The following is a 26,197-nucleotide window of genomic DNA, read 5'->3' as shown; positions in this document are numbered from 1 at the left end:
ATAAAGTTCATTATTTTCCATAATGTAATGATGAAAATTTAACATTCATATATTTTAGATTCATTGCACACTAACTGAAATATTTCAGGTCTTTTATTGTCTTAATACAGATGATTGTGGCATACAGCTCATGAAAACCCAAAATTCCCATCTCACAAAATTAGCATATTTCATCCGACCAATAAAAGAAAAGTGTTTTTAATACAAAAAACGTCAACCTTCAAATAATCATGTACAGTTATGCACTCAATACTTGGTCGGGAATCCTTTGGCAGAAATGACTGCTTCAATGCGGCGTGGCATGGAGGCAATCAGCCCGTGGCACTGCTGAGGTCTTATGGAGGCCCAGGATGCTTCGATAGCGGCCTTTAGCTCATCCAGAATGTTGGGTCTTGAGTCTCTCAACGTTCTCTTCACAATATCCCACAGATTCTCTATGGGGTTCAGGTCAGGAGAGTTGGCAGGCCAATTGAGCACAGTGATACCATGGTCAGTAAACCATTTACCAGTGGTTTTGGCACTGTGAGCAGGTGCCAGGTTGTGTTGAAAAATGAAATCTTCATCTCCATAAAGCTTTTCAGCAGATGGAAGCATGAAGTGCTCCAAAATCTCCTGATAGCTAGCTGCATTGACCCTGCCCTTGATAAAACACAGTGGACCAACACCAGCAGCTGACACGGCACCCCAGACCATCACTGACTGTGGGTACTTGACACTGGACTTCTGGCATTTTAGCATTTCCTTCTCCCCAGTCTTCCTCCAGACTCTGGCACCTTGATTTCCGAATGACATGCAGAATTTGCTTTCATCCGAAAAAAGTACTTTGGACCACTGAGCAACAGTCCAGTGCTGCTTCTCTGTAGCCCAGGTCAGGCGCTTCTGCCGCTGTTTCTGGTTCAAAAGTGGCTTGACCTGGGGAATACGGCACCTATAGCCCATTTCCTGCACACGCCTGTGCACAGTGGCTCTGGATGTTTCTACTCCAGACTCAGTCCACTGCTTCCGCAGGTCCCCCAAGGTCTGGAATCGGCCCTTCTCCACAATCTTCCTCAGGGTCCGGACACCTCTTCTCGTTGTGCAGCGTTTTCTGCCACACTTTTTCCTTCCCACAGACTTCCCACTGAGGTGCCTTGATACAGCACTCTGGGAACAGCCTATTCGTTCAGAAATTTCTTTCTGTGTCTTACCCTCTTGCTTGAGGGTGTCAATAGTGGCCTTCTGGACAGCAGTTAGGTCGGCAGTCTTACCCATGATTGGGGTTTTGAGTGATGAACCAGGCTGGGAGTTTTAAAGGCCTCAGGAATCTTTTGCAGGTGTTTAGAGTTAACTCGTTGATTCAGATGATTAGGTTCATAGCTCGTTTAGAGACCCTTTTAATGATATGCTAATTTTGTGAGATAGGAATTTTGGGTTTTCATGAGCTGTATGCCAAAATAATCCATATTAAGACAATAAAAGACCTGAAATATTTCAGTTAGTGTGCAATGAATCTAAAATATATGAATGTTCAATTTTCATCATGACATTATGGAAAATAATGAACTTTATCACAATATGCTAATATTTTGAGAAGGACCTGTACACAGACTGTTTTGTGATGAGGCCAAGCTCAGCAACAAGCTGATTGTAAATCGAAAACCCTGGAAATATTACATTTAGTGGCAAAACTACAACTTCCTTCCACTTACCGATTTACTGTTGATCCATCTTATTTTCAATCATTTATCACCATTTATCTTGGTATCATTTGTTCAGTGCCTGGCGGGCAAACAAGTTTCTGCATGCAGCAGGAAAATCATAAGGCCACCAGCAGAGAGTGGAGACTAATCTCTACTTCAGCTGTGAAATAACTATAACAGTGTTTTCACAGCAGAAGACCAAACCATCTGGTAAAAACACCACAATGTGAGGAGTATATCTGATGAATGTGGGAGCATTCAAGTGTTAACATTCCTGAGAAAGTTATTTCAAAGAACAATTTTAGGGAAAAAACTGATTGTAAAGATGATTAGAGATTAGGTCAGAGGTTTACATACACCTTCCATAGGAAGGAATGTTATTTTACTTTTGGCCGATTTATTTGAGACGCTCTTTGGAAGTCTTTCCAGTTGCCAACAACACAGTCAGTCATGTTGTAGAAGAAATGCCACCTATCACTTTCATTAAGGTAACTGAAAACTGCTTTGCTGAAAGTGTCCAGTGACCTGATGGCGGAAGACACTAGGGAATATACTGCTTTAGTCAGCAGTATTTGACCCGGTCCTTCACATCATCCTAATTAACAAACTGCACAGTCATTAGTGGGTCTCTGGAACAGCTTTAGGGTGGTTTAGATCTTACATTTCAAACAGAAGCTTTGGTGTCTGCGTAAATCACAACATGCCAGATTCTACACACCTAATGTGTGTGGTGCCCCAAGGGACACAAGCGCCCTTAGACAGATTATTAATAAATATAATATCTTCCATTATGATTGTTGCAGATGAGATCGAGCTGTGCTGGTTAAAAAATAATTCCCTTCAGGTGAACTCAGAAGTAAAAAATATTTCCAAACTAAGAATGATGATGTCAAAACAGGAAGATGTAATGCCTTTCTTTCCTCTCATCTACACTATTGTAACACTTTTAAACAGCATTGAATATTTGTTTCTAATTATCTGCACAACTTAATTTGTCTTTTTAAATCATGTTCTATTTTGTGTGTTTTGTCTTTTTGAAGAACTTTGTGATTTCTATTTGCGCAGACTGTGGGGCAGCCCAAGGGCAGCTGTGTGAATAAATATGTGGATGATTGATTGTAGTGTAAAGCACTTTGAATTCAATTAAATTTTATTTATATAGCGCTAATTCACAAATCATCTCAAGGCACTTCAATCGAATCATATACATTTCAAGTCAGGTTCATACATTCCAATTAATCCTAACTATCAAACAGTGCAGTTGGATTCAGTTTATTATTAGAACAGTTTTTCTATGTAAGGAAACCCAGCAGATTGCATCAAGTCAGTGACTTGTAGCATTCACTCCTCCTGGATGAGCATGTAGAGACAGTGGACAGTCACTTGCATTGACTTTGCAGCAATCCCTCATACTGAGCATGCATGTAGCGACATTGGAGAGGAAAACCTCCCTTTTAACAGGAAGAAACCTCCAGCAGAACCAGGCTCAGTGTGAGCGGCCATCTGCCACGACCGACTGGGGCTTTGAGAGAACAGAGCAGAGGCACACAAAGAATACAGAAGCACTGATCCAGGAGTACTTTCTATAGGAATAAAAGTGAAACATTAATGGTTATAGCTCCTTTAGTGGCTTCATCTAGGAGAGAAAGACAGCTAAGCAGATGAACTCTGAACCAATTTTCAAGTCTAGAGTATGAAAGAGAGCACATATAGTTAGTCACCTTAGAAGCTCAGCTTCTCGGACGTGATAAAGTGCTATACAAGTGCGGGTCATTTACCATATAAGACAAGATTGTCTGAAGGCACAAATCTGGAGAAGGGTACAGAAAAATGATCTGCTGCCTTTAAGGTCCCATGGTGCACAGTTGCCTCCATCTTCCATAACTGGAAGAAGTCCGAAACCTTTCTGGAAAGGGCCTTAATCAGGAAGGTGACCAAGAATCCAGTGGTCACTGTCAGAGTTCCAGTGTTGCTCTGTGGAGAGAGCAGAACCTTTCAGAAGGGCAACTATCTCAGCAGCAATCTACCAATCAGGCCAGTATGGTAGAGTGGCCAGACGAAAGCCACTCATTAGTAAAAGGCACATGGCAGCCTGGGGTTTGCCAAAAGGCATCTAAATAACTTTCAGTCAGTAGTAATGCCAGGCGTCATGTTTGAGGGAAACCAGGAACCACTCGTGTGGCAATAGTATCCCTACAGTGAGGCATGCTGTAGGGATGGGGACGTTTCCCATCCCATCTGATGGAGCTTGAGAGGTTCTGCTAAGAGGAATGGGTCAAACTGTCCTAAGACAGGTGGGCCAAGCTAGTGGCATCACATTCAAGAAGATTTGCTGTGAAGTATTGAGCGAAGACAGTGAATACTTTTACATATGTAATTTCTTATGTTTTTATATTGGCAAACATCTTAAATGTTTTTCTCATTGTCATGATAGGGTGTTGTGTGTTGAGTTCTAAGGAAATAATGAATATTGTCTGTTTCAAACTAAGGCTGTGGCATAAAATGTGGAAAAAATAAAATGCTGTAAACACCTTCTGGGTCCTTTGTAGTAGATTTTAACTGTAGAAATCTTTTCGTTAAGCCTTTAAACAATGAGAATCCCAATCTGCCCATTAATAGTGCACAAGTTTAAATCTACAGTGGATGTTCTCTAATCCACTCAGGGTCAACATACATCCAGGCGAAGGCTGTACATAACTGGAAAATTTTTGGATGGTGATTAAAGCTAAATACTACAGGGACAAGATCAGTTACAATAAATCTTCTCTCCTTGTCATTCTGACGCTCCTACCACTCCGTAACTTTTAGCACCTTACAGCTGGGTTGAAAGCAAGACCAGCAGTTTTCACTGTGTCCTTACTTGAACCTTAAAAAAGTGTGTGTGAAGGTGCTGTATGCACGAGGCCAAGATTTTATGGCAGTGTCGAGAAACCAAAAGGAGTGAAAGAGTTGCCGACAGACAGCCCATATAAACTGGGCTACAGTAAACCACTTCCTCCTCCCTCCTCTCATTGACTGAACCAAGGGAAGGCTGGTATTTACAACTACGTTCCTGGTCTTTGGTGGTGGTTACCACATCTATCTGCACCTCCTCCTCTTCTCAATCTTTTCAAGGAAATAGCAGCAACCACCAGCCTACAGCCAATATGGTCTTCTCTCTTTGTGTCCAACTGTTGCTGCTCTGTTTTCCTGGGAGCCTGGTAATGGGAAAAAATGGGCATTTTATTTATAAAATGCCACCTATTTTACAAGATCTGTCCCAACAGTATTAAAAGTGGCATTAAACATTTTCTAGGAGTGGGAATCAGCCCCCTTTATCTCAGGTTACTCCAGAGAAACTGAAGATCTTGCTATTTTAAAGCATTCTAGCAGTACAGTAACATTTACATTAGTGTATTTGTATTTCATTTAGGTTAAACAGTGGTGTTGTAAGCTTTTCAAAAGTGTGGGGGATGTTGTTTGTGCTTCAATCAACTGCTTTTACAAACTGTAACTAAAACATAGCATACTAATATAATACATAGTATAGTTTAAACCTACATTTATTGAATTGATCTCGGAAACTGATACCTACTGCAACTGCCTACTCTAAATCTGAAGGGTGCAGAGGTAAAGATTGGGATTAAAATGATTTCCATACTTTATGGCTCAGTTTACACAAAAAAGCCTTATCCAAAAAATATATATTTGTTTTTCATCTAAATGGGCTTCTAGCTTTTTACAGTAATATCACTCACAGGATTTCTATTGAAAAAGTTGTCAGTCTTCTCTTGTCTTTTTCTTTTCTGCACCTTAACTATACCAAGTGACAAAAAGACACTTAAAAGCTTGACTGTGTCATGAATCTGACTAACATGACAGTGTTGGGACCACAGCCATGGTTACAACGTGAAAGGCCAGTACAGACTTTCCTGGAACTTTCAAAATAAATTGCATTAACCTACTTCCGACACAGCCAGGAAACGGGGTAACTACGGACTTCCTGTGACGTCACTGTCCAAATAAAAGCATCGCTCTTGCTACATCCTGCCTCTTCCACAGCCTCCAGAGGGACCGGATAGGGGGGGCAACGCGCTAATGTCTCTTTGCTGGCAAAAAGACAAACTCTTCAAACTGGATCCGAGGGTGTCATAAGATCACGCGATCATATGCACAAGTTAGATACTGATGAATTACTGTTGAAAGAATCCGGTATTCATTCATAAAAGGGAAATTAAGGTATAAGCCTGGCTTGACTTTCTCTCTGAGGCCTGCAGAAGCAAACTGTGTTCCAGAGAAGTCCCCAGTAGAGACGCTGTCTCTACAAAGAGTGGAGCGGTTTTTCCCGGTTTGAAAGGACGACAACAGGAGCCGCGTGGTAACATGCAGTGTGGTCAGCGGACAGAACGGGCCGCCCAGCTGTTGCTCCGGAGGTTAGCTGGAAGCTAACCCTTTGTTCATAGAGCTTTCTTCAAACTTCGTCGTCGCCCGGACAACTCCTCAGCACGGTTCATACGAGGTTAGATGTTTGGGCAGAGTAATAAAGAGTTATTTAGGATGAAATGATCTAAACATTTTTCATTTTATGAAGTTTGGTTTTGTTTGTGTTGAACTCTGCTATCTTAGTGCTAGCAGAATATCTGCAGCACACGTGTTCAGCTTTGTGTTCTGTGTTTGTGTGTTTTTAAAGTTAAGACAAACTTTACTTGAAGGGTGATTTTAAACACAGAAGATTGATCATAACGCGCCGTCCGCGCTTATGCATTTTAACCCTTTTATTAACGGTATTTTAAAGGTGTGTGTTTGATTCTGGTGATAAGCTATCAGCTTCTTTTGTTAGCTTTCACTGCTAGCAGGTAAGAACACATGCTTGCTGCTAAAGAATATTTACCCAGTAAGGTTGTTAGTTTTTAGGCTAGTAAATAATAGTTCCCTAAACATCATTTACTAGATTTGATAACTAAGTAAACATCATTAAGCCCCATTTCTCCAGAAAGATTTGGCTCTTTTCCAAAATATTCCCTTAATAATATTTATTTAAATATTATTTTAATAAATAAAGGCAGCTAATGAGACACCGTTGAGAATTAGTCATCCAGAAGGTTGGTTTTATTCAGCAGATCATTATTTAAAACATTATTTTATTAAAATAATATTTTATCTGATCTTGCATTGTGAATGGTTGTCTAAACGTTTGCTGATTATTGACTATGTTGGTTCCAAGACTAACTTAACTTCATTTCCAGGTTCTTCAAGATAATTCTTGGTTCTCAAACATAAACATTGCATGTTAATGTTGCATCACTCTTTTGGTCATGGTTTCAACCATCTTTAATCAACTTGTTTATATTGTACATAGCTCATTAGTCTTCCCTATTATTTAATTCTGCTTGGTAGTTAGTTGGATTGTTTTAGCACAGTAAATAGATTGTTGATTGAAATATGTTTGACTTTGAGTTGACTTATTTTTGTTAATAAAACCTTGTATTTTAAGAAATTGTGTGAATTCATTCCATGAGTTTTGCTGTTCAATAATGTCAGAGATTGGCTCACACCTTTCTATTTTGTCCTAATACCATCACCTTACTGGGCTGGTATTCACAGGACAACCCTTAACACACCAAAATATTATTTGATAAAATATTAAAATATGAAATATGAAATAATATTCTCAGATTCATAATCACAACAACATAGAAACTGCCTTTTCTGGCAAACATATGCTAGCACGTTCAGAGAAACAATATGTTAGCATTAAGCTACTTGTGTGTCGTTACATACCGGCGTATTCTCAGCAAGAACTAAATGGAGGACAAACAAGACAGGCAGGACTTAAGGAGGGACAGCCAATCAGCAGCAGGTGTCAGATTTCAACAGGAGCGTGAGGGGAGAGGAACGGGATGGAGGAAAAGACACGCAATACGGAGGAAACAAACTGGAAGACCTGTGGGAAAAGTCAGGATGTTCAACCATCTCACAAGGAAAAAAAAACCCACAGTTGAGACCCCATTGAGGTTAAAACTACTTTTTCAAATGCAATTTCTCTGTGTTACAAAACACACTTCAGTGTATGCTTCTGAGTAGATGTCACTTGAGATCATCGGCCTGCTGATAAATAAGAGAATATTATATAATTTTTTTATTGGCAACTAGTCTTCAATTGCGGCATAATATTGGTCAGCACCGCGCTGCTGCCGGTAAGCTGACACCAGCTAGGTCCAAATTCAGGTGGCTGCATTTGAAGGACCCGGCCTACTTAGACCGAACAAAAGCCGGAAAGACTGCGACGGCCGGCCTAGCATTCACCTGCTGTCCCCCCCCTGCGCAACTTTAGTCGCTTAGCAACTGTGACAACGTGAAGCACAGAGCTGTGAAGCTGTAAAAATGGAACCGGACGTTTTTCTTCTTTGAGGAACACTTGCAGTTGCATTGTTTTATAACCTTGTTTTGTTTAAAATGTTCTTGTTTTATTGTTTCCAAATTCCATTAAAAATGTGTAAAAAATGTTTATGTTCATATGTTCAAAGGTATAACGACTTAAACATTAACTTTCTGAACAAAGTACTGACTACCTAGATATGTAACTTATCTTGGTACTCAGTACTTTGCGCAATATTAAAATGAAACACTGAAATAAATCAAGAATTAACCATTAGATAACATCTGACTGAGTTATAGTATATCTGTGTTTAGCGGACATGTACGAACACGTCGGAGCACTTCTGCTTTTAAGCAATAACTTGATGAACTGAGCAGATATTTCAGGTTTACCCAACTACATCCTCCCCTAAAGCATTGTAAAAATGTATTTTGTTTTACAGTAAGCGTAATATATCCAAATTTAACCTGGTTCTCTCTCAACCGCCATTGCTGCTTCTGTTTCAACAACCCACTTGGACCCACAATAAATCATGGGATTGAATTTGCTAAATTTTACTGACATGTTTTGCTAAATAAGTGAACTGAATTCTGTGCTTCACTCATTATATAGATCAATGTCACCTCCCCTGATGTTCTCATTATGGCTCGTGTTGAGCACACATGAGCTAAAAACTGTTTAAGAGAAAAGGAAAAAATATTAACACAGGAAATTGTCTAGTATATTTGTAAGTATACTTGGACTGGAAATTAGGTAAATTTCTTCTGGGTTTCAACTTCTCTGACAGTGACAGGTTCTGAGACGGCCGATAGTCGAACCTCGGCTTCAGGAGGAGCAGTGTGGTTTTCGTCCCGGCCGTGGAACACTGGACCAGTTCTATACCCTCTACAGGGTACTCGAGGATTCATGGGAGTTTGCCCAACCGGTTCACATGTGTTTTGTGGACCTGGAGAAAGCATGCGACTGTGTCCCTCGTGATGCCCTGTGGGGGGTGCTCCAGGAGTATGGAATCGGGGGCCCTTTATTAGGGGCCATCCGGTCCCTGTACGAGCGGAGCAGGAGTTTGGTCCATATTGCCGGCACTAAGTCGGACCTGTACCCGGTGCATGTTGGACTCTGGCAGGACTGCCCTTTGTCACCGGTTATGTTCATAACTTTTATGGACAAGATTTCTAGGCCCAGCCAAGGCCCGGAGGGGGTCTGGTTTGGGGACCAGTGGATTTTGTCTCTTCTTTTTGCAGATGACGTTGTCCTACTGGCCCCCTCTATCCAAGACCTACAGCATGCACTGGGGCGGTTCGCAGCAGAGTGTGAAGCGGCTGGGATGAGGATCAGCTCCTCCAAGTCCGAGGCCATGGTTCTCAATCGGAAAAGGGTGGCTTGTCCTCTTCAGGTTTAAGGGGAGTTCCTGCCTCAAGTGGAGGAGTTCAAGTATCTCGGGGTCTTGTTCACGAGTGAGGGAAGAATGGAGCAGGAGATTGAAAGACTGATCGGTGCGGCTGCCGCAGTAAGGGGGTCGCTGTGTCGGTCCGTTGTGGTGAAGAGAGAGCTGAGCCGAAAAGCGAAGCTCTCGATTTACCGGTTGGTCTAAGTTCCTACCCTCACCTATGGCCATGAACTTTGGGTCATGGCCGAAAGAACAAGATCCCGGATACAAGCGGCTGAAATGAGCTTCCTCCGTAGGGTGGCCGGGCACTCCCTTAGAGATAGGGTGAGGAGCTCGGCCATCCGGGAGGGGCTCGGCGTAGAGTTGCTGCTCCTCCACATCAAGAGGAGCCAGTTGAGGTGGCTCGGGCATCTATACCGGATGCCTCCTGGACGCCTTCCTCGGAAGGTGTTCCAGGCACGTCCCATCGGGAGGAAGTCTAGGGGACGGCCCAGGACACGTTGGAGGGACTATGTCTCTCGGCTGGCCTGGGAACGCCTTGGGCTCCCCCCGGAGGAGCTGGAGGAGTTGTCTGGGGAGAGGGACATCTGGGTGTCTCTGCTGAGTCTGCTGCCCCCGTGATCCGGTCCCGGATAAGCGGAAGACTACGAGTATGAGTAGTTAGACTTTTAACTCTCTCCACCGCTAGGTTAATAACATACAGAAGTTAAAAAAAAAGCTGCAGCTTCAACCAGCTCACTTCAACCTACTAATGCACAGGTATTAGGTGTAAGCAAATGGCAATATTCTGATCACAGGTTAAAAAAACAAGAATCAACAAAAAAATGATATAGGCAGAACATAACCTAAAATGTCTGCAATCAGTAACTAAAAACTGAAAACATTGGTATAAGATATCAGCAATGGAAAAACCTGTGCTGGTCGACCTCTACATCTGAGCGTGGAAGGTAACAGATATAGATTGCTGAGCTTCTGATGGTTGGTTCCAACTTAGTTCAACAGATCTGCAGAGCCTTCATAACAAACTCGTATGGGTCATCCACACAGGCTGGATGCTGTTTATAAAGCATCTTCATATGCCGACTTACAGGAAAGATTTATTCATTCCCAGTCAAGTACATCAGATCCAGTATCCTCAGAACTTTGACAAATCCCATTAGCAAAACCACAACAAAGAAAAGAAATGCACTGAAGCTTCCAAGACACATTTCAGCCCAAGGATCTGTGTATTATGCACAGGTTGCTACAGAGGTTTGACTTATGTGGTATGTGCACACAAGCCACAATTTAAGCCTGGGCTGAGTTAAAAGGTTGTTCAGCAGAGACTCAGGAGATGGCCAGAGGCAAGCATGTTGGCCCAATCAATTACAGAATCATCTGTGAGTCTGTATATCCTGTCATTGATCTGGCCTACAGAACAGAAGAGGTCCTTACAGTTCTCTAAGGAGGCCCTTTGAATGCTTAAATAGCACCAGTGTTGAGAAGGCAAGTAAGGCTACCCACAAGATTTTTCTCAAGGCTGAAGAGACAATTTTCGCCAGCCTCAGATCTACGGCTACAGCTCCTGCATTCAGCACCGTTAGCACGCCTCTATCCGTACCGGTATTGATTCCCAGGTAATGGGGATTCAAATAGGTTCAAATGTGAAACGTACCCATACCTATGTAACATTGTAACAGTGCCAGAGAAAGGTTCGAAATAAGATGTTTTTAAAAGATTTCACTTGATTCACATTTTCCATTTTTTATGCAAATTTTTAAAATATGATTTTAGGAATTATTTGAATTACACGCTAAATGTAGAATTATTAATCAGTGCTAAAATGAATTTAACATTGATATCGCCATCCAGAACAGATTCTAACATACTGAGATATACTGTGTGCCTCTTCAGAGCCCCAAAATATCAGGATTAGGTGATGGTTTGAGAGAACCTGCAGTTTTGGTCAAACTGGGCATGAGAACATAATCACAGCATGGAAAATTAATGTAAAACCAGACTCTTTGTCAGGGTTTTCCGGTGTCAAAAACCATTTTAACTACAGAGACTCAAAAAGGAAGGTTTTTCAGGTTTTGGTGTTTTCGAATCTCTGTCTCCTTTTACCGAGTTGTTCCATTTCTTTCCCATGACAGTATCTTACATCTTCCCATAAAAGTGACAATCCCCTGAAATATCACAGACATCTTTGAAGAGATGCCATCTTCAGTGCAGATTAAATAGCAGCCAGGGCTGTAAATGAGGTGCTTAAGCAGCATGAGCTGCTGCTGCCTACTGCCAAAATAACACCCCTTCACTGCTTCCAAAGAGCCATTTTACCTCCATTTGTTCAGACGGCTTTGCCATTTGGCTGTCTCCATGGCAACGCCTCAACACTAGCCCGTTAACCGCATGGCAATAATGAAGCGTGGTGGCAGCTTTACTGACTGATTTGTCATTATTCTTAACGCGTGTCTGGCCGCAGATCTGTGCTGAAAACAAAATGACTCAGTGTGGGAGGAAGTTCTACTCACACTTCTCACTCTGTTTCTGACTGCTTGTTTTTGGCTGAGAGCTGTAAGTGTTTTACAATAAATCTAATAAAATGATGATCTGTTGTTAAAAAAGGATCTTTTGTGCAGCTGGGGAGGAAAAGCCACAAGGATTTGTCCCTGCCTCTTCAATCTGCTTGGCTGCATTTTAAACTCTGTACTTAAACACTTCCTGCTTCTCTACTGGCTGCAGAATCCTGTTGCAAGGTCCACATATCTAGAACCTTTTATTTCTCCAACACAGCAGACAGTAAAGTGAAGATCTAGGGAGAGATAACTCAATCCAAAGTGGATGCATTGAGAAACAGGGTTTCAGAGCTTTGTGATTAATAAATAAACACATTGAAGTTGATGTTCTAATCCATTTACCCTGATAAACCCCTGTACTCCCCCTCGTCATAACATTCAGCCTGTTCCCAAAGGTATACAGTGTGCAACCACTCAAGTACACTTCAAAAATCAGCACACAGACAGCGGATCTTATAACCAAATGTGAGCTCTCAATTCTCCCTGACATCTTTACTCTGTGCTTACGATGTGTTTAACTACCTCCTGATTTATATCAGGATGTTTTTATAATAATAGGAGCAGAGGTGTTCACCTTCTGAAATGCTTAATAAATGATTGGTCATTTATTGCTCCATTGGGTGAGACTTAATTTCCACAGTCTCTGAACAGTTAGTTTCCTACCTCAATGTGTTTTGGGTACTGTTAAACCCTACTATCAACCAAGAAGAGGAGAAGAACAAAAGAAAGCTTTATCTCACCACTATGAACCAATTTTCATATTTCTGTGTATGCCAAAGACAATTTCACACTGGTTAAACAGTAAGTGCACTGGTTTTAAATAAAAAGAAACAAATGTAAGACAGGGTCACAGAAGTAGATGAAAAGTTAGGTTTCCACCAGGGGTCAGCATAATTGGAGGAAGAGAGCTCAGCTGTACACATGGTGGCATAATGACTTTCTGCTAAAAATAGAGCAATGAGTTAAACGACAGCCAGGAAAATACAGGAATATTTTTCGGAAATAGTCCGAAAGACATACCATTCAGAGTTATTTTTATTAATCTCACTGGGGAAATCCTTGAAATTACAAAAACAGAGACCTGATAAAATAGTTTCTATTGTAGAGATTTTCTTTTGGTAGGACCCGCAGAACATCAGCAGCAGTCAGTCATTTTCTACCGCTTATTCCATGTTGGGTCACGGGGGGCTGTTGCCTATCTCCAGCAGTCTACGGGCGAGAGGCGGGGTGGACCCTGGACAGGTCGCCAGTCCATCACAGGGCAACACACAAACAACCAGGCACACACTCATTCACACACCTAAGGGCAATTTACAGAGACCAATTAACCTAACAGGCAAGTACCCAGTGAGAACCCATGCATGTACGGGGAGAACATGCAAATTCCATGCAGAAAGACCCCCGCCAGGAAATTGAACCCAGGACCTTCTTGCTGCAAGGCAACAGTGCTACCAACTGCGCCACTGCAGCATCTTCCAGCAAATGTTAAAGGACTTAGGCCGTCTCGGAAAGAGAAAAAATACACGAACTCTTTCATCATAATACTGGGAGATTTTATCAGTGCAAACCTCTCCGATGAACTACCCAAATACAGACAGCATATTAAGTGTCCCACCAGAAACAAAAACACACTGGACCACTATTACACAACTTTAAAGGACTCATATCATGCTGTTACCAGGGCTGCTCTGGGTTTTTCGGATCATTATCTAATCCACCTCATCTCAACCTACAGGCAGAAATTAAGAGCTTCCAAACCCACAGTTCACACTGTCAAGAAGTGGACTGAGGAATCAAAGCAGATGCTACAGGCCTGCTTTGAATGCACAGACTGGACTGTTTTTGAAACTTCAGCCACTGACTTAAACCAACTAACTGATGTGGTGACATCATACATCAGTTTCTGTGAGGACGTGTGTGCAGACCAAGACCTTCTGCACCTTTGGGAACAACAAACAATGGTTTACTCCACACCTCAGGAATCTGCGCAGGGAAAAGGAAGAAGCTCACAGCAGTGGAGATTGGGTGCGGTAAAGGCAGGCCAAGAACAAACTAACAAAGGAGATCAAAGCAGCCAAGAGAAGCTACCGTGAGAAGCTAAAGAACAGCCTTTCTACTGGTGATGCTTCGGCTGTATGGACCGGTCTGAGAAACCTGACTGCCTATAGGAGCCCCTCCACCCATCCTGAACAGAATCCTCGCCTGGCGAACCGTCTAAATGGCTTCTACTGCAGACATGACAGGAAGCCGTTCACATCCCAAACCATCTCCTCCACATCCCACTCAGGAACAAAGTCTTCCCATAAAGCAACCAACCCCCTACCATCAGATCCTCTGCCTGCACTAAAGATCTCCGAGGAAGATGTAAACAGGCTCTTTCAGCGCATGAAAACAAAGAAAGCTGGAGGACCTGATAACGTCTCCCCATCATGCCTGAAAGCCTGTGCAAATCAACTCGCCCGATCTTCACCCGGATCTTCAACAAGTCACTGGAGACGTGAGAGGTCCCCTCCTGCTTCAAACGATCCACCATCATCCCGGTTCCCAAGAAACCCACCATCCTAGGATTAAATGACTACAGGCCTGTAGCCCTGACATCTGTGGTCATGAAATCCTTTGAGTGGCTGGTGTTGAAGCACCTGAAAGACATCACAGGCCCCCTGCTGGACCCCTGCAGTTTGTTTACCGAGCAAACAGATTGGCAGATGATGCTGTCAACTTAGGCCTACACTTCATCCTGCAACACCTCGACCGTCCAGGGACGTACGCCAGGATCCTGTTTGTAGACTTCAGCTCGGCCTTCAACACCATCATACCAGACATCCTCCACCAGAAGCTCACCCTGCTCAACGTCCCAGCCTCCACCTGCCAGTGGACCAACAGATTCCTGACGGACTGACAGCAGCAGGTGAGACTGGGAAGCATCTTTTCCCGAACCAGATCAATAAGTACTGGGTCCCCCCAGGGGTCTGTTCTATCCCCACTGCTCCTTGAACACAAATGACTGCACCTCAGCGGACTCATCCATGAAACTCTTAAAGTTTGCAGACGACACCATTGTCATTGGTCTGACCCAGGACGGTGATGAGTCTGCATACAGATAGGAGGTTGATCGGCTGGTACACTGGTGTTGTCAGAACTACCTTGAACTCAACCCGCTCAAGACTATGGAAATGGCGGTGGACTTTCGGAGAACACCACCCCCATACACACCCCTCACCATCCTCAACGACACCGTGTTGGCTGTGGACCACTTCAGGTTCCTAGGAACCACTATCTCTGAGGACCCGAGATAGTCCTCACCCATAAACACTGTTCGGAAGAAGGCCCAGCAGAGACTGTACTTCCTGAGGCAACTCAAGACTGCAACAAATAATCAGGGCTGACCTTCCCTCCATCCAGGACTTATACAGGTCTAAGGTCAGAAAAAGAGCTGCAAAAATCTCTGCAGACCCCACACACCCTGCACATAAACTGTTCAGAGCTCTACCTTCAGGCCGTTGCTACAGGGCGCTGTTTACTAAAACCAGCCACCACAGAGACAGTTTCTTCCCTCAGGCTGTTTCTCTGATGAACTTTTAATAGAGAACCAAACAACAGCATACAGATGTTGCAAATGCACCTTTGTATATGTGTATATTTGTATAGATGTATTTAAGGACCTAAAGATATATGCATAAATATATCCTATAATGCATAAAAAATAAATAAATAAATAAAACCCAGAGAGCAAAGTGTACCGCAGTCAAATTCCTTATTTGTATGTACGAACTTGGCAATAAAGCTGATTCCGACCAATTGTTCGGCTGGAATAAAGCTTTGCAAAGTTACGCTGATGCAGACAGCACAGTAGCAGCCAGACACGCTAATGTTTGTGCAGCTGTAGCCTCTTACTTCAGGTAGCCAGTAGGACATCACTGAAAAAAAAGAGAACAGAATGAGTCCCCCGTAAGAAGAAAAGATGAAAGACCCAGCGAACGGGAGCGTTGACTAGAAGGGTCCGAGCAGTTTAGTCGTGTGGAGGTAATTAGGCTATTCATAGTCGTAAAACAAACAAAACAAAAAAGTAGCGCGCACTGCAAATTACATCCTTCGACAAAGTCAGGGAATACCACCAATCTGTTTTACCACCTTAACCAGTGCCACACACTGGAGCATGCAGAATGTAAAGCTTTACAATCCCAGCAAGAGCGAGTGCTAACCTACCACCTCTCCTCTCCCCTCCCCAACAAAGCCTTTTCAGTGGCAACAACCGACCAGAGAGTTGGCTTTCTTATGCCTTATGATGAAAAACATGAAGCGACAGAGAAATCACAAATGCAGTAGTTTATTGTATTGCAAAAGAAAATTGTAGTAAAATAGACCTCTTTTAAACTGTTTAGGTTTTTACCTCCAGGTCGGTGCTACAGAGCACTGTTTGCTAAAACCACAGAGACAGTTTCTTCCCCCAAGCTGTTTCTCTGATCGACACTTGACAGAGTTCCAGAACAAGACAATGCATACTCTGACTGATCTCACATCATCTTCTCTTCTAAAGACACTTGTGTATATATATATATATATGTATATTTAAAATATATTTTTTATTTCAATTTATATCGACAAAAGAAATCTTCAATGAGAGCAAAGTATACCGGAGTCAAATTCCTTATTTGTGTGCACAAACTTAGCAATAAAGCCTATTGTGATTTTATTTATTCCAAACAGTTGAATAATGTTCAATGACATGTTTAACTTTTGAAAATAAATTTTAAAATCAAAAATAACCTTCTGATATCTTCAAATCTCACTTAATAGTACCAGGGAACGTTAAAAATTGACAAAAATAATTATTAGGCCCGAGCAGCAAGGTCTGCAAGGGCCTATTGTAAATGTAAGGTTTCTTATTCTTTTTCCGTTGCCTCTTTGCAGGGCAATTTTGGGTCTTTGCCATGCACGAAAACTCACACAATTTTACCCAAAATTGTCCCCCACGTGAAATTCTTGTTCCTTAATGTCGTTGACAGTGACCAAACCACTTAGCCACACCCCCAAACGTGAGATGGGCCGAAACGTAAGTCGTAGATATCTGAAATTTGGCACATTCGTAGAACTCCTCCAACCAAGGAAAAAAGTCTCTTGGGGGTATGCCCTAAAATGCACAGGAAGTCGGCCATTTTGGCTCAAAGGCCAATTTTTGGCTGTTTTTCACTTTTACTCACCTCGAACTTTAACGAACTCCTCCCAGGGATTTTGAGCTATCAGCTTCATATTTAGTCAACATGCAGTTAAGGCATGGGGGATTAAAAGTTATAAAAATCGTGAGTTTTCGGCCATGTTTAGGGGGCGTGGCTGGCGCACAAACTTGGCGTTCGCGCCGAAAGTGAAAAATTGCAATAACTTTCCCAAATAAACGCCAAATCACACCAAAGTTGCCATGAAGGAGGACCTTCGGGTTCCCGACGATCCTATGGGGTCATATGCTGACATCATCAAAGCCACGCCCCCTGAGAACAGGAAGTCCCCTTTTTCACTTTGAAAGGTACCTCTCTGACTCTCTTGACCCAATCAATTTGAAAGTGTGTCAGAAGATAGATAACAAGTGGGTCTAACTTCGTTTGAAGCACAGTGACGTTTCATAAAAGGGCGTGGCCATGGCAGCGCGGCGAAGTCAGACGTCATGCCTTGGCCATACGTTTGGCTTTAATTTTCCCATACATCATCTGATCTGCACCAAATTCAATGTGATTGATCCTAGTCCAGTACCCAACAGAGATCTGATGACATATTTGGTGGGCGTGGCCTAATTCGTCCACAGTGCCCCCTAGAAAATAAAAATAAAAATCAGCCCCAAGCCATGCTTTGACCGAGGATTGTGAAATTTGGTACACCTATGTATCTTCTCAGGACCTACAGCAAAGTCTCTTGGAGCATTTGTCCAAACCCAACAGGAAGTCGGCCATTTTGGATTGAAGTTGCCATTTTGACTCTTTTTCGGGCCTTTCTAGCCCGCATATCTGAACGAACTCCTCCTACAGCTTTTGACTTAGAGACTTGAAAATCACTCAGTATACTCTTAAGGCATTGGGGATCAAAAGTTATCAAAAGCTTTTTGATATATGAAAGCATGTGGGCGTGGCAACGCCTCAAAATATGACGTCTCGCCATAAAAGACAAAATTGATATAGCTCCTACAAGGAAAGTCACAGACAAATGAAACCTTCTGAGATTGATCTGTCTCTGGCCCTGAACAATATTAACTTATCACATGCTGACATCATCGAAGCCCCGCCCCCTCACAATAGGAAGTGTCACATTTTCTTTAGAAAATCAATTTTTGATGTTCTTCACCTAATCAATTTGAAAATGTCCAAAGTAACAGATAACATGATGGTCTTAGACAGTCGCCAGTACTTACTGCTTTAGCTGGAGGGTGTGGCTATGATGGTGTGGCAAATTCTGATGTCACGCCACAGCCATACGTTTGGCTCTAAATTACACAGGCATGGTCCGATTCACTCCAAACTGAATATGCTTGATCTTTGTCAGCCCCCAAACAGCTCTATTGGATTACATTTAAATTTGGATCAACAGCGACCCCTAGGACACTTCAAGGGCTATATCTCCCTCATACATCGGATGCACTTGAAATGTAGTATACATGATCGTGAGTTAATGATGGACATGTTGACACAGTCAACTGATGACATCATTATAGCCCCGCCCACAAACAAACAAGTGAGTGCAGCTTCCATTAGGAATGTCCGATGTACTCCAAACTGATTATGGTTGATCTTTGTCAGCCCCCAAACAGTTCTATTGCATTATATTAGAATTTGGATCAACAGCGCCACCTAGGACATTTCAACTGTTCTATCTCCCTCATACATCATCACATCCACTTTAAATGTAGTATACATGATCATGAGTTAATGATGGACATGTCGCTCAGAGCCCCCCTTAGTGGCGACATTTGCAATTGAACAACGGCCTCATTGGTGGCGTGCAGCCAGCGATGCCAGTCTCCCGCGGTGGCTGCACAGGCCGAGTTGCGCTGAGGTGCGAGGGCCTTCAAGGCTGCTTGCAGCTTTAATTGTTCTTGTTTCTACTCCAAGTTCTTATCGTACCTTTTGTTTTTAGCATTCCTGATATTCCCTCCTGGTCTTAACTGAACTTCTTGAACATGCTCTTGCCAGGTCTTAAAGACATTTTTTCAAGATTGCTTTGATGTCCTTTGTTACCCATGGCTCGTCATTAGAGTAACAACTGATAGACTTTGCAAGGATAAAGGCATCCATACAGTTTATTTAATGTGATGCTATTTATGTCATCACTATGTGATTCACAAAGTTGACACTGTTACCTCAAAGCAGCCCTGCAGTGTCAAAATGACCTCATTTGTCCATCTTCTCAAAGTCTTAAAGGTAGCTGGCTGACTCTTTACAAGGGGCTCAGAACAGCAGAGAGGTGAACCAGGTTGTGGTCTAACATGCCTGGAGGGGAAGCAGAGAAGAGCTGCAAGTATCCTTCATGTTAGCATACAACAGGTCTATTGTTCTTCCTGGTCTGATGGTACAGCTCACATTCTGGGTAAATGTGGGAGTTCCATGTTAATGATTACATTCTTAAAGTCACCTGAGTTGGCAATAAATGCCTTCAGGTGTTGAGTCTGCAGTGAACAATTACAGTAAGGTTGATGTCACATGCAGTATTGGAAACAGTTTTTGGAGGACGACGACTTAAACAACCACTACTAACTAAAAACCCCTGAAGTCCCAGAGTACATGGTTCAATTATTCAGCAGAAGATCAAGCATTTCCATGCTGTCTGTCAGCACAGAACGGTGTGGAAGTCCTGAGTCAGAATGTCATCTGCTGCATCCTGATCCAGCCATGCCTCTGTGCAGCATATCAGTATACACACCTGTTGTTCCTTGTGGTTCATGGTCAGAGTCATCAGTTCGTCCACCTTGTTTCAGAGTGACACTATGTCTTCTATGATCATGAAGGGGAGTCACGGCTTAAAGCTTTTCTTAATAAACCCTCTGATGTGTCAGAGCCTTCCTCTTTACTTTCTTATTTCCTCTGCTGCGTCCTGTGTGTTTTGGGCCACATTTCAGAAGGCATCGCCTTTGGTCTCAGAGATGCAGCATCTTCCAGTCAATCAGTTCATCCCTAATGTAAATAATGTGAGCTGTGGATAGTTGTGCCGCTGCATTGTTGCTCTATTCAAAAACAAAACTGTTAACACCCACATGCTGCTGCAGGGCACGAAATGGAAAAGAAAACCATGTCAAACTAAAAGACAGAAAATAAGGTCAGTTTATTTTGTTGACATAAGACAAAGTTATCTAATAGAGTTCAGTCTGAAAAACATCAATGGTCATTATTATCATGCAACAGCAGATATAAACAGACGGCTAGGAGTCATTAAAAGCACACAGTCCATTAATATAAATGACTCATAAATCAAACACAACCTTTTACAGGATAACACAGCATCAGCAGTCAGAGCTGTGGCCTGTGGTTGACATTCCTGATTAGATTTCAATTACAGAATATTCTTCCTCTGACAGGTTAAGTAAGACACAAGTCCCAAACCTCAAGCCCAAGTCAAGTCTTGAGTCTTTAGAGTGAAGGAGCCTTTCATATAATTTGCCCTGAACAAAGTCTTTTAACACATTTCTGAACCCAAAACTGAAATACTTTTATAAAACAAAAATATTGATCCCATCACTATAACCTAAAAAAGGTCAATGGCAACAACAACTTTATGATATAGTGCTACAGTATAGTAACTATAGTCCATTTCACTAAGTTATTTAAAAGGATACATGAATAGAGCCTGACCTCCTTCAACTGGAGCTGCAGTTGAATCAGCAGAGGAAAACAACTTGTCTTTCACTTCATGTAGCCTCATCTCCAATGTGGTGCTTTCACCACTACAACTCGGTCTAAAATACCACACAGTGTGAACACTGTCTCAGCCAGAGCTCTCAAAATAGATATATGACACATGTGGTGGCAGGCAGGAAGATGTACAGTTCAGATGAAAAATTACATTCAGCTGCACCCAGAGTTTGATTTAATCATTATCTGTTCCTCAGATTGTCTTAAAATAAGGTGATACAACTGAAATAGTGCTTGGCTGTATGAGTAAAAAAGTGTATCATGGTATATCACGGTATATTTCTACATTTATTTTTACTTTATTTTTTTCCATGAATGGGTTTTTGACTTATTTTACTGTCAGGAGTACAAGGCTTTAAATCAAGGCTGCAGTCAAAGTATAAATGACTTTATCCCATGAAATTGCACATGTGAACAAGCCATGAAATTGCAGAAGAGTGGAAGAACGTAAACTATTTTTATTATGCAAACTGTAACATACTAAAAATAGAAATGAATAGATATGCAAACTTTAACACTGCTTCCTTTTCAAAACAAAATATCTGATGGTTCAATAAACATCATCAATTAACCAAAAATACTTAGCGTTTAAGTATTCAACTGTATATAGTGTATTACTGCAAGACACAAGCCTCATATCACTTTACAATGTTATCCTTGAAGCCAAGGTATTAAAGTATTTAAAATGTTACAAATAAACCTTCTAAATTTCGATGTGCATTGATTTTCGCCTCGGCAAGACATAACTTGTATCCAACGTTTAAAACATTGCTCTGCAAATGCCGGTTCAAGTGAAGTCTGAGTGAGAGACAGAGAGAGACAGAGACAGAGCGAGAAAGAGAGAGAGAGAGAGAAAGAAAGAAAAAAAGAAAAAAAGGGCTACAACTCCAGCATTCAGCAGCGTTAGCTCGCCTGCATTCATTAGCGACTCGTCGTCTGCAGCCAGCAACATGGCTGGGTTTTAATTTGTGCATTAAACTGCGTAGTCGGTGAAGGGTTTTTATGTTGAGATGTTACAATACAAACAGCTCGATGTTATGATATATTGAGATTTTTCTATTAAACGAATTAACATTTATTACCACACAAACACACAAAAGTATCGAAAATGGGTACCTGTTGAGTACTGGTATTGATTCCCAAGTATCGGGTATCGATTACTGTATCGATTCAAATATGAAAGGTACCCATCCCTACTTGTAGAGTACAAAAACACTTCAGTGTGACTAGACAAGCGCTATACAAGTTCTGTCCATTTCCCAAATGAATTGGACCCATCTGTGTTGCAAAAAGCCTTAGATTATGATTTGCTGTAAATTGGAGCTATATAAAGGGGAATTTTCCCTAAACTCTGATCAATTATCAAAAGGTCAAATGCTAACTTAAAACTCCTAATCATTTTAGGTGTAGGAATGCATCAACCAATATTCACTGTGATGATAAAACTCAGACAAAGGTTGGGGACATATGCTGCAATGCACAACTAAACTTTTGTAATTCATTCAGTTTGGATTGAATTAAAAAATGTTATCCATTAAAGAACCTGCAGCTGACTTCTTTCTTCCTAAGAATTTTAATCAATAAGAACTTGAAATTTTTTTACAGGACACATCTCAGAGAAGGCCTTAGAGTCTGACGTTAGGATGAGAAGCCAGTAGGGTTATCAAAAAAATCAATAACCATAAGCTGCAGCTGGAAGTTTTAAACTCTGCTAACATTGTGAGTACATCCAGAAAATAAAACATATGCTAACCTCTTTGGCCGACAAGGCAAACACAAAAGCGATGTTCAGAGGAACTTTCCCTGAGGCAGACGGATGGGAAAAAACATTAAATGCCGAAGGATGCATCCTGCTAGCTGCACTAACACTACAGGCTAACGCTACTACATAGATGTTTGAGCAACTTAAAAAGGTCAGCAAGGCTCCTGTATCTGCAACAGCAACGCATCGCTGGGGAGCTTCCCAGGCGTGACATTCCAAAGCGAGCACTTTTATACTGCAATACGAATCAATACAAAAAAATTAGCTCAGCTGGTGGCTCAGTCAGCTACTAAAATGACAGGTGTTTCAGTTTCATTGTCCAACCCCTGTACTTTGGCAAAGTTTATTTTACAAAAACAAACTATATTCAAATCACTGATGTAAAAACAACAATGAATGAACATTCATGTTGTTTGTGTTCGATGACATGTGAAAGAATTCTAGTTGTAAAAATGGCATCAGCATTCCAGTTTTACCAAATTGCCAATTGGAAATGGTCTACAGAACCCCCAGTGCATCTCGGTTAAATGCAGTTTTTTCCAGGTTTTCTTTTGCATGCACAGCTCTTGTTGCCCCAGCAGGCCTAAAACCACCTCTGCCAACAGTCCAAAAAGAGTTATTTTATTTTATATTGAGACAACCGTTTTCCTCTCCAATATGTTGCATCAGTAGGCTACTCTGAAAACACACCAGTGGAGCAGCCTTCTCATTGCAGAATTAATTTGCATAATCTGATGAAAGCAGGCAAAGCTAAAGTTTATGGCATGAGCGAAGACTAAACTGCAGGCCCTCTTTGATCCTGGGCAGCAGTGAAACTTCAAACTCAGCTCCCCTCCTCCTCGCCAGCAGAGAAAGAATAGAGAGCCCGCAGAGAAAAGCAAAGCAAACAGAAATGTGAAGGGGTCTCTACCTCTTTTTGGCTTCGGGAAGCTTTCATGCAGGTGAAAAACAACTTTCTCCACAAAGTGTTGAATGTTGCAATTCTCCGGTCCTCGAACAAACACCATCCAGTCGTGAGTGAAGCCTTCCGCTGTGGGTTTCTTTCTGAACTGGGCGCGATGTCCGAGTTCCAGTTTCACCTGAACAGCACCCTGCAGCAAACAACGCTGTCGAGTTAATCAATACATCTATAAAGACATTTTTAAAGAGACACGCAGCATAATCAAAGCGCATAAACGTAAATTATCGCGACATTAAATTAAGTCTCTCAGAACGATCCACCTAGAATAATCGGTCCAATTAGCGCTATGAAATAATCGTTAAATAAAAAAGGTGAGCAGCGGATCCATACGACAGACATTTCTTTAAACTTCCAGATAAACAAATGAGTGTAACGGTTAAAGGAACTATGGAGATAAAGAGAAGCCCGCTTTAGAAAGCTGACATTATTCCAGTTTAAGCGACCGTATCTTTAATAAAAGGATGGCGTTCAACTATTCCGAAGCAGCCTTACAGAAAGCAGCAAAAAGCTTTTATTTTGTTGGAAATGTTTCAGCGCACTGTTCGAGGCTGGGTCCTGTACCGCAATGTTAACTTACAGCGCGCAGGTAAAAACTAGCTAACCGTACGGCTGTAAAATCCTCTTCTCAGAGAAAAAAAAAAAAGCACCGACCCTCCGCTGCGGAGCGACCAAACAGATAAATAACCGAACACATATTATCATACAGCCGACAGACTGGCTACTTACCGAGCCGGCCATCCTTCAGGCCCTGCGTTACTGTTATATCATGGAGAATTAGTTTTAAATGCGATTAAAGGTGAATACAATTTGCCTGTGACGGCGGACATGGTCTCTTCTGGACCAAGTCAAACTGAAGACTTTCAGAGGCTCGCCGGCGGTCACTTCGCCACAGTTAGTGACACAGTTTCCGGTGTGGACTTTCAAAATAAATTCAATGACAGTTCATTTTGGTTTCTACAAACAGCAACGAATTACAACCAACATCGCCAAGGCACTTTACAAACCGGTCAATTCATATGTACTTCACGTAGATGCAAATTCAGTTTAAATCAAACCAACACATTTCAGACCCAGTTAGACCCCAATTATAATAGAGTACAGCCCAAATTAGCTGGATTCTATAATAACAGTTGTTAAAACATAATCTATCTCATTTCATGATGTAATTCACATAGTAGAAATCTGTGTCTTGATTCAACATGTGGTGAATATGGCAAAGAACAACTTCTTTTTGAAAGGAAGAAACATTCAGCAGAACCAGGTTCAGTATGAGTGGCCTCCTGCCACATCTGATTGAAGCTGGTCCAGAAATAGTTGCCTTATAAAAGGAAAAAAACCAGTAAGGGTTTATAGTTGTAATTCCAATAGTGGCTTCACCTGAAGAAACAAAAACACCACAAATAAATCAAAGCTTCAGCATGTAAAGTTTTAGCAGTTACCTAAATGTCATAGTATGACAATTCAGCATTTTTGGGGCTTTTAAAAATGGTTTTATGATATACCAAAGAGAGAATTAAAACAATTCATCAGTTTGAAATGTGTTTCTTAGCAGCAACATCATACTTATTTAAACTTGTGAAAAAAGTGAGTATTTACAGGTTTCCATCCATCCATTCGTTGCCTTCCACCTAAGATTGGGTGATGGGTATAAGTTCCAAGAGGGAAACCCAGACATCCATTTCCCCAGCGATGCTCTCCAGATCATTCTGGCCCATGCTAAGGCATTCCTAAGCAAGAAGGGATGTATAGTTTTTCCAGTATGTTCCGGGTCTTGCCCGGATCCCCCTTCCAGTGGGCTGTGCCCAGAAAACCTCCAAAGGGAGGTGACTAAGACACATCCCAATCAGATCCCTCAACTGACTCCTTTTGATGCAGAGGACCAGAAGCTCTACTCTAATACTGCTCGGGATAACAGAGCTCCTCACCCTATTTCTTATGCCAGAGGGGGTTGTGGCCAAGGCCAGTAAGTTCAATCTGTTCTATAATAGTTTTAATGGAATGGCCACTGTCCCCTCCCTGTTGGCACCTGTCATTACTCAGACTATTATTACTCTAGCGGCTGCTCTTACTCCACAGTCTTCTGCATGCAACCAGCCCACCACCACTGCATCTTACTACCAAGGAGGTGATGATGAAGGTCGGGAAGATGTGTCCTGGAAAAGCCGTAGGCCCACATGGAGTGTGCCCAAGACTCCTGAAAATCTGTTCACCCCAGCTTGCACAGCACCTCCAAAGGCTCTTTAGTAGTGCCTTTCTTCAGGCAGAGTCCTAGTGCAGACATCTTGTCTCATCCCTGTGGCCAAAGTACACAGGTCGGCCAAGATAAAATGTCTACTGGCCCTAACGTTGCACATTATGGACTTTAAAACAACTGGTCCATTGCCGAATGAAGACAGGATCTGCTCATGCTGTGGACTGTCTTCAGTCTGCTTATCAGGAGTGTGCTGGAGTAGATGTTGCAGTCCTCTGCATGCTGGATCAAGCCAACACCTACCTAGGTGAGCCTGGAAGGTATGTTAGGATGTTGTTCTTTAACTTCTTGAGCACATTAAGACAATCCAGCAAATCATCCCAATTGATTAGCTAGTGGGGGAGCGGATGGTCCTC

General features: G+C 42.1%; 1 protein-coding gene across 4 annotated transcripts in view; it reads right to left on the bottom strand.

The window, feature by feature from the left end:
- The window catches only part of mllt3 (MLLT3 super elongation complex subunit), an 84,825-nt gene extending 60,323 nt beyond the window's left edge, over positions 1 to 24,502 (bottom strand). For 2 of the 4 annotated variants that reach the window (XM_047386545.1, XM_047386546.1), the window contains exons 1-2: positions 24,317 to 24,497; positions 23,540 to 23,720 (exon numbers count right to left, since the gene is read on the bottom strand). In XM_047386545.1, coding sequence (XP_047242501.1) covers positions 23,540 to 23,720; positions 24,317 to 24,328 — 193 coding nt within the window. In that variant the 5' untranslated portion in view covers positions 24,329 to 24,497. Of the gene's footprint in view, positions 1 to 23,539; positions 23,721 to 24,316 lie in introns of all 4 variants that reach the window. The other 2 variants (XM_047386548.1, XM_047386547.1) reach the window with 2 other exon arrangements.
- Between the last annotated feature and the right edge of the window lie 1,695 nt (positions 24,503 to 26,197).

Source organism: Girardinichthys multiradiatus, chromosome 14, assembly GCF_021462225.1.
Source record: "Girardinichthys multiradiatus isolate DD_20200921_A chromosome 14, DD_fGirMul_XY1, whole genome shotgun sequence".
In the NCBI taxonomy this organism is placed as follows: Eukaryota; Metazoa; Chordata; class Actinopteri; order Cyprinodontiformes; family Goodeidae; genus Girardinichthys; species Girardinichthys multiradiatus.
Note: the sequence above shows the minus strand (reverse complement) of the source record. Positions and strands in the feature narration are given on the sequence as shown.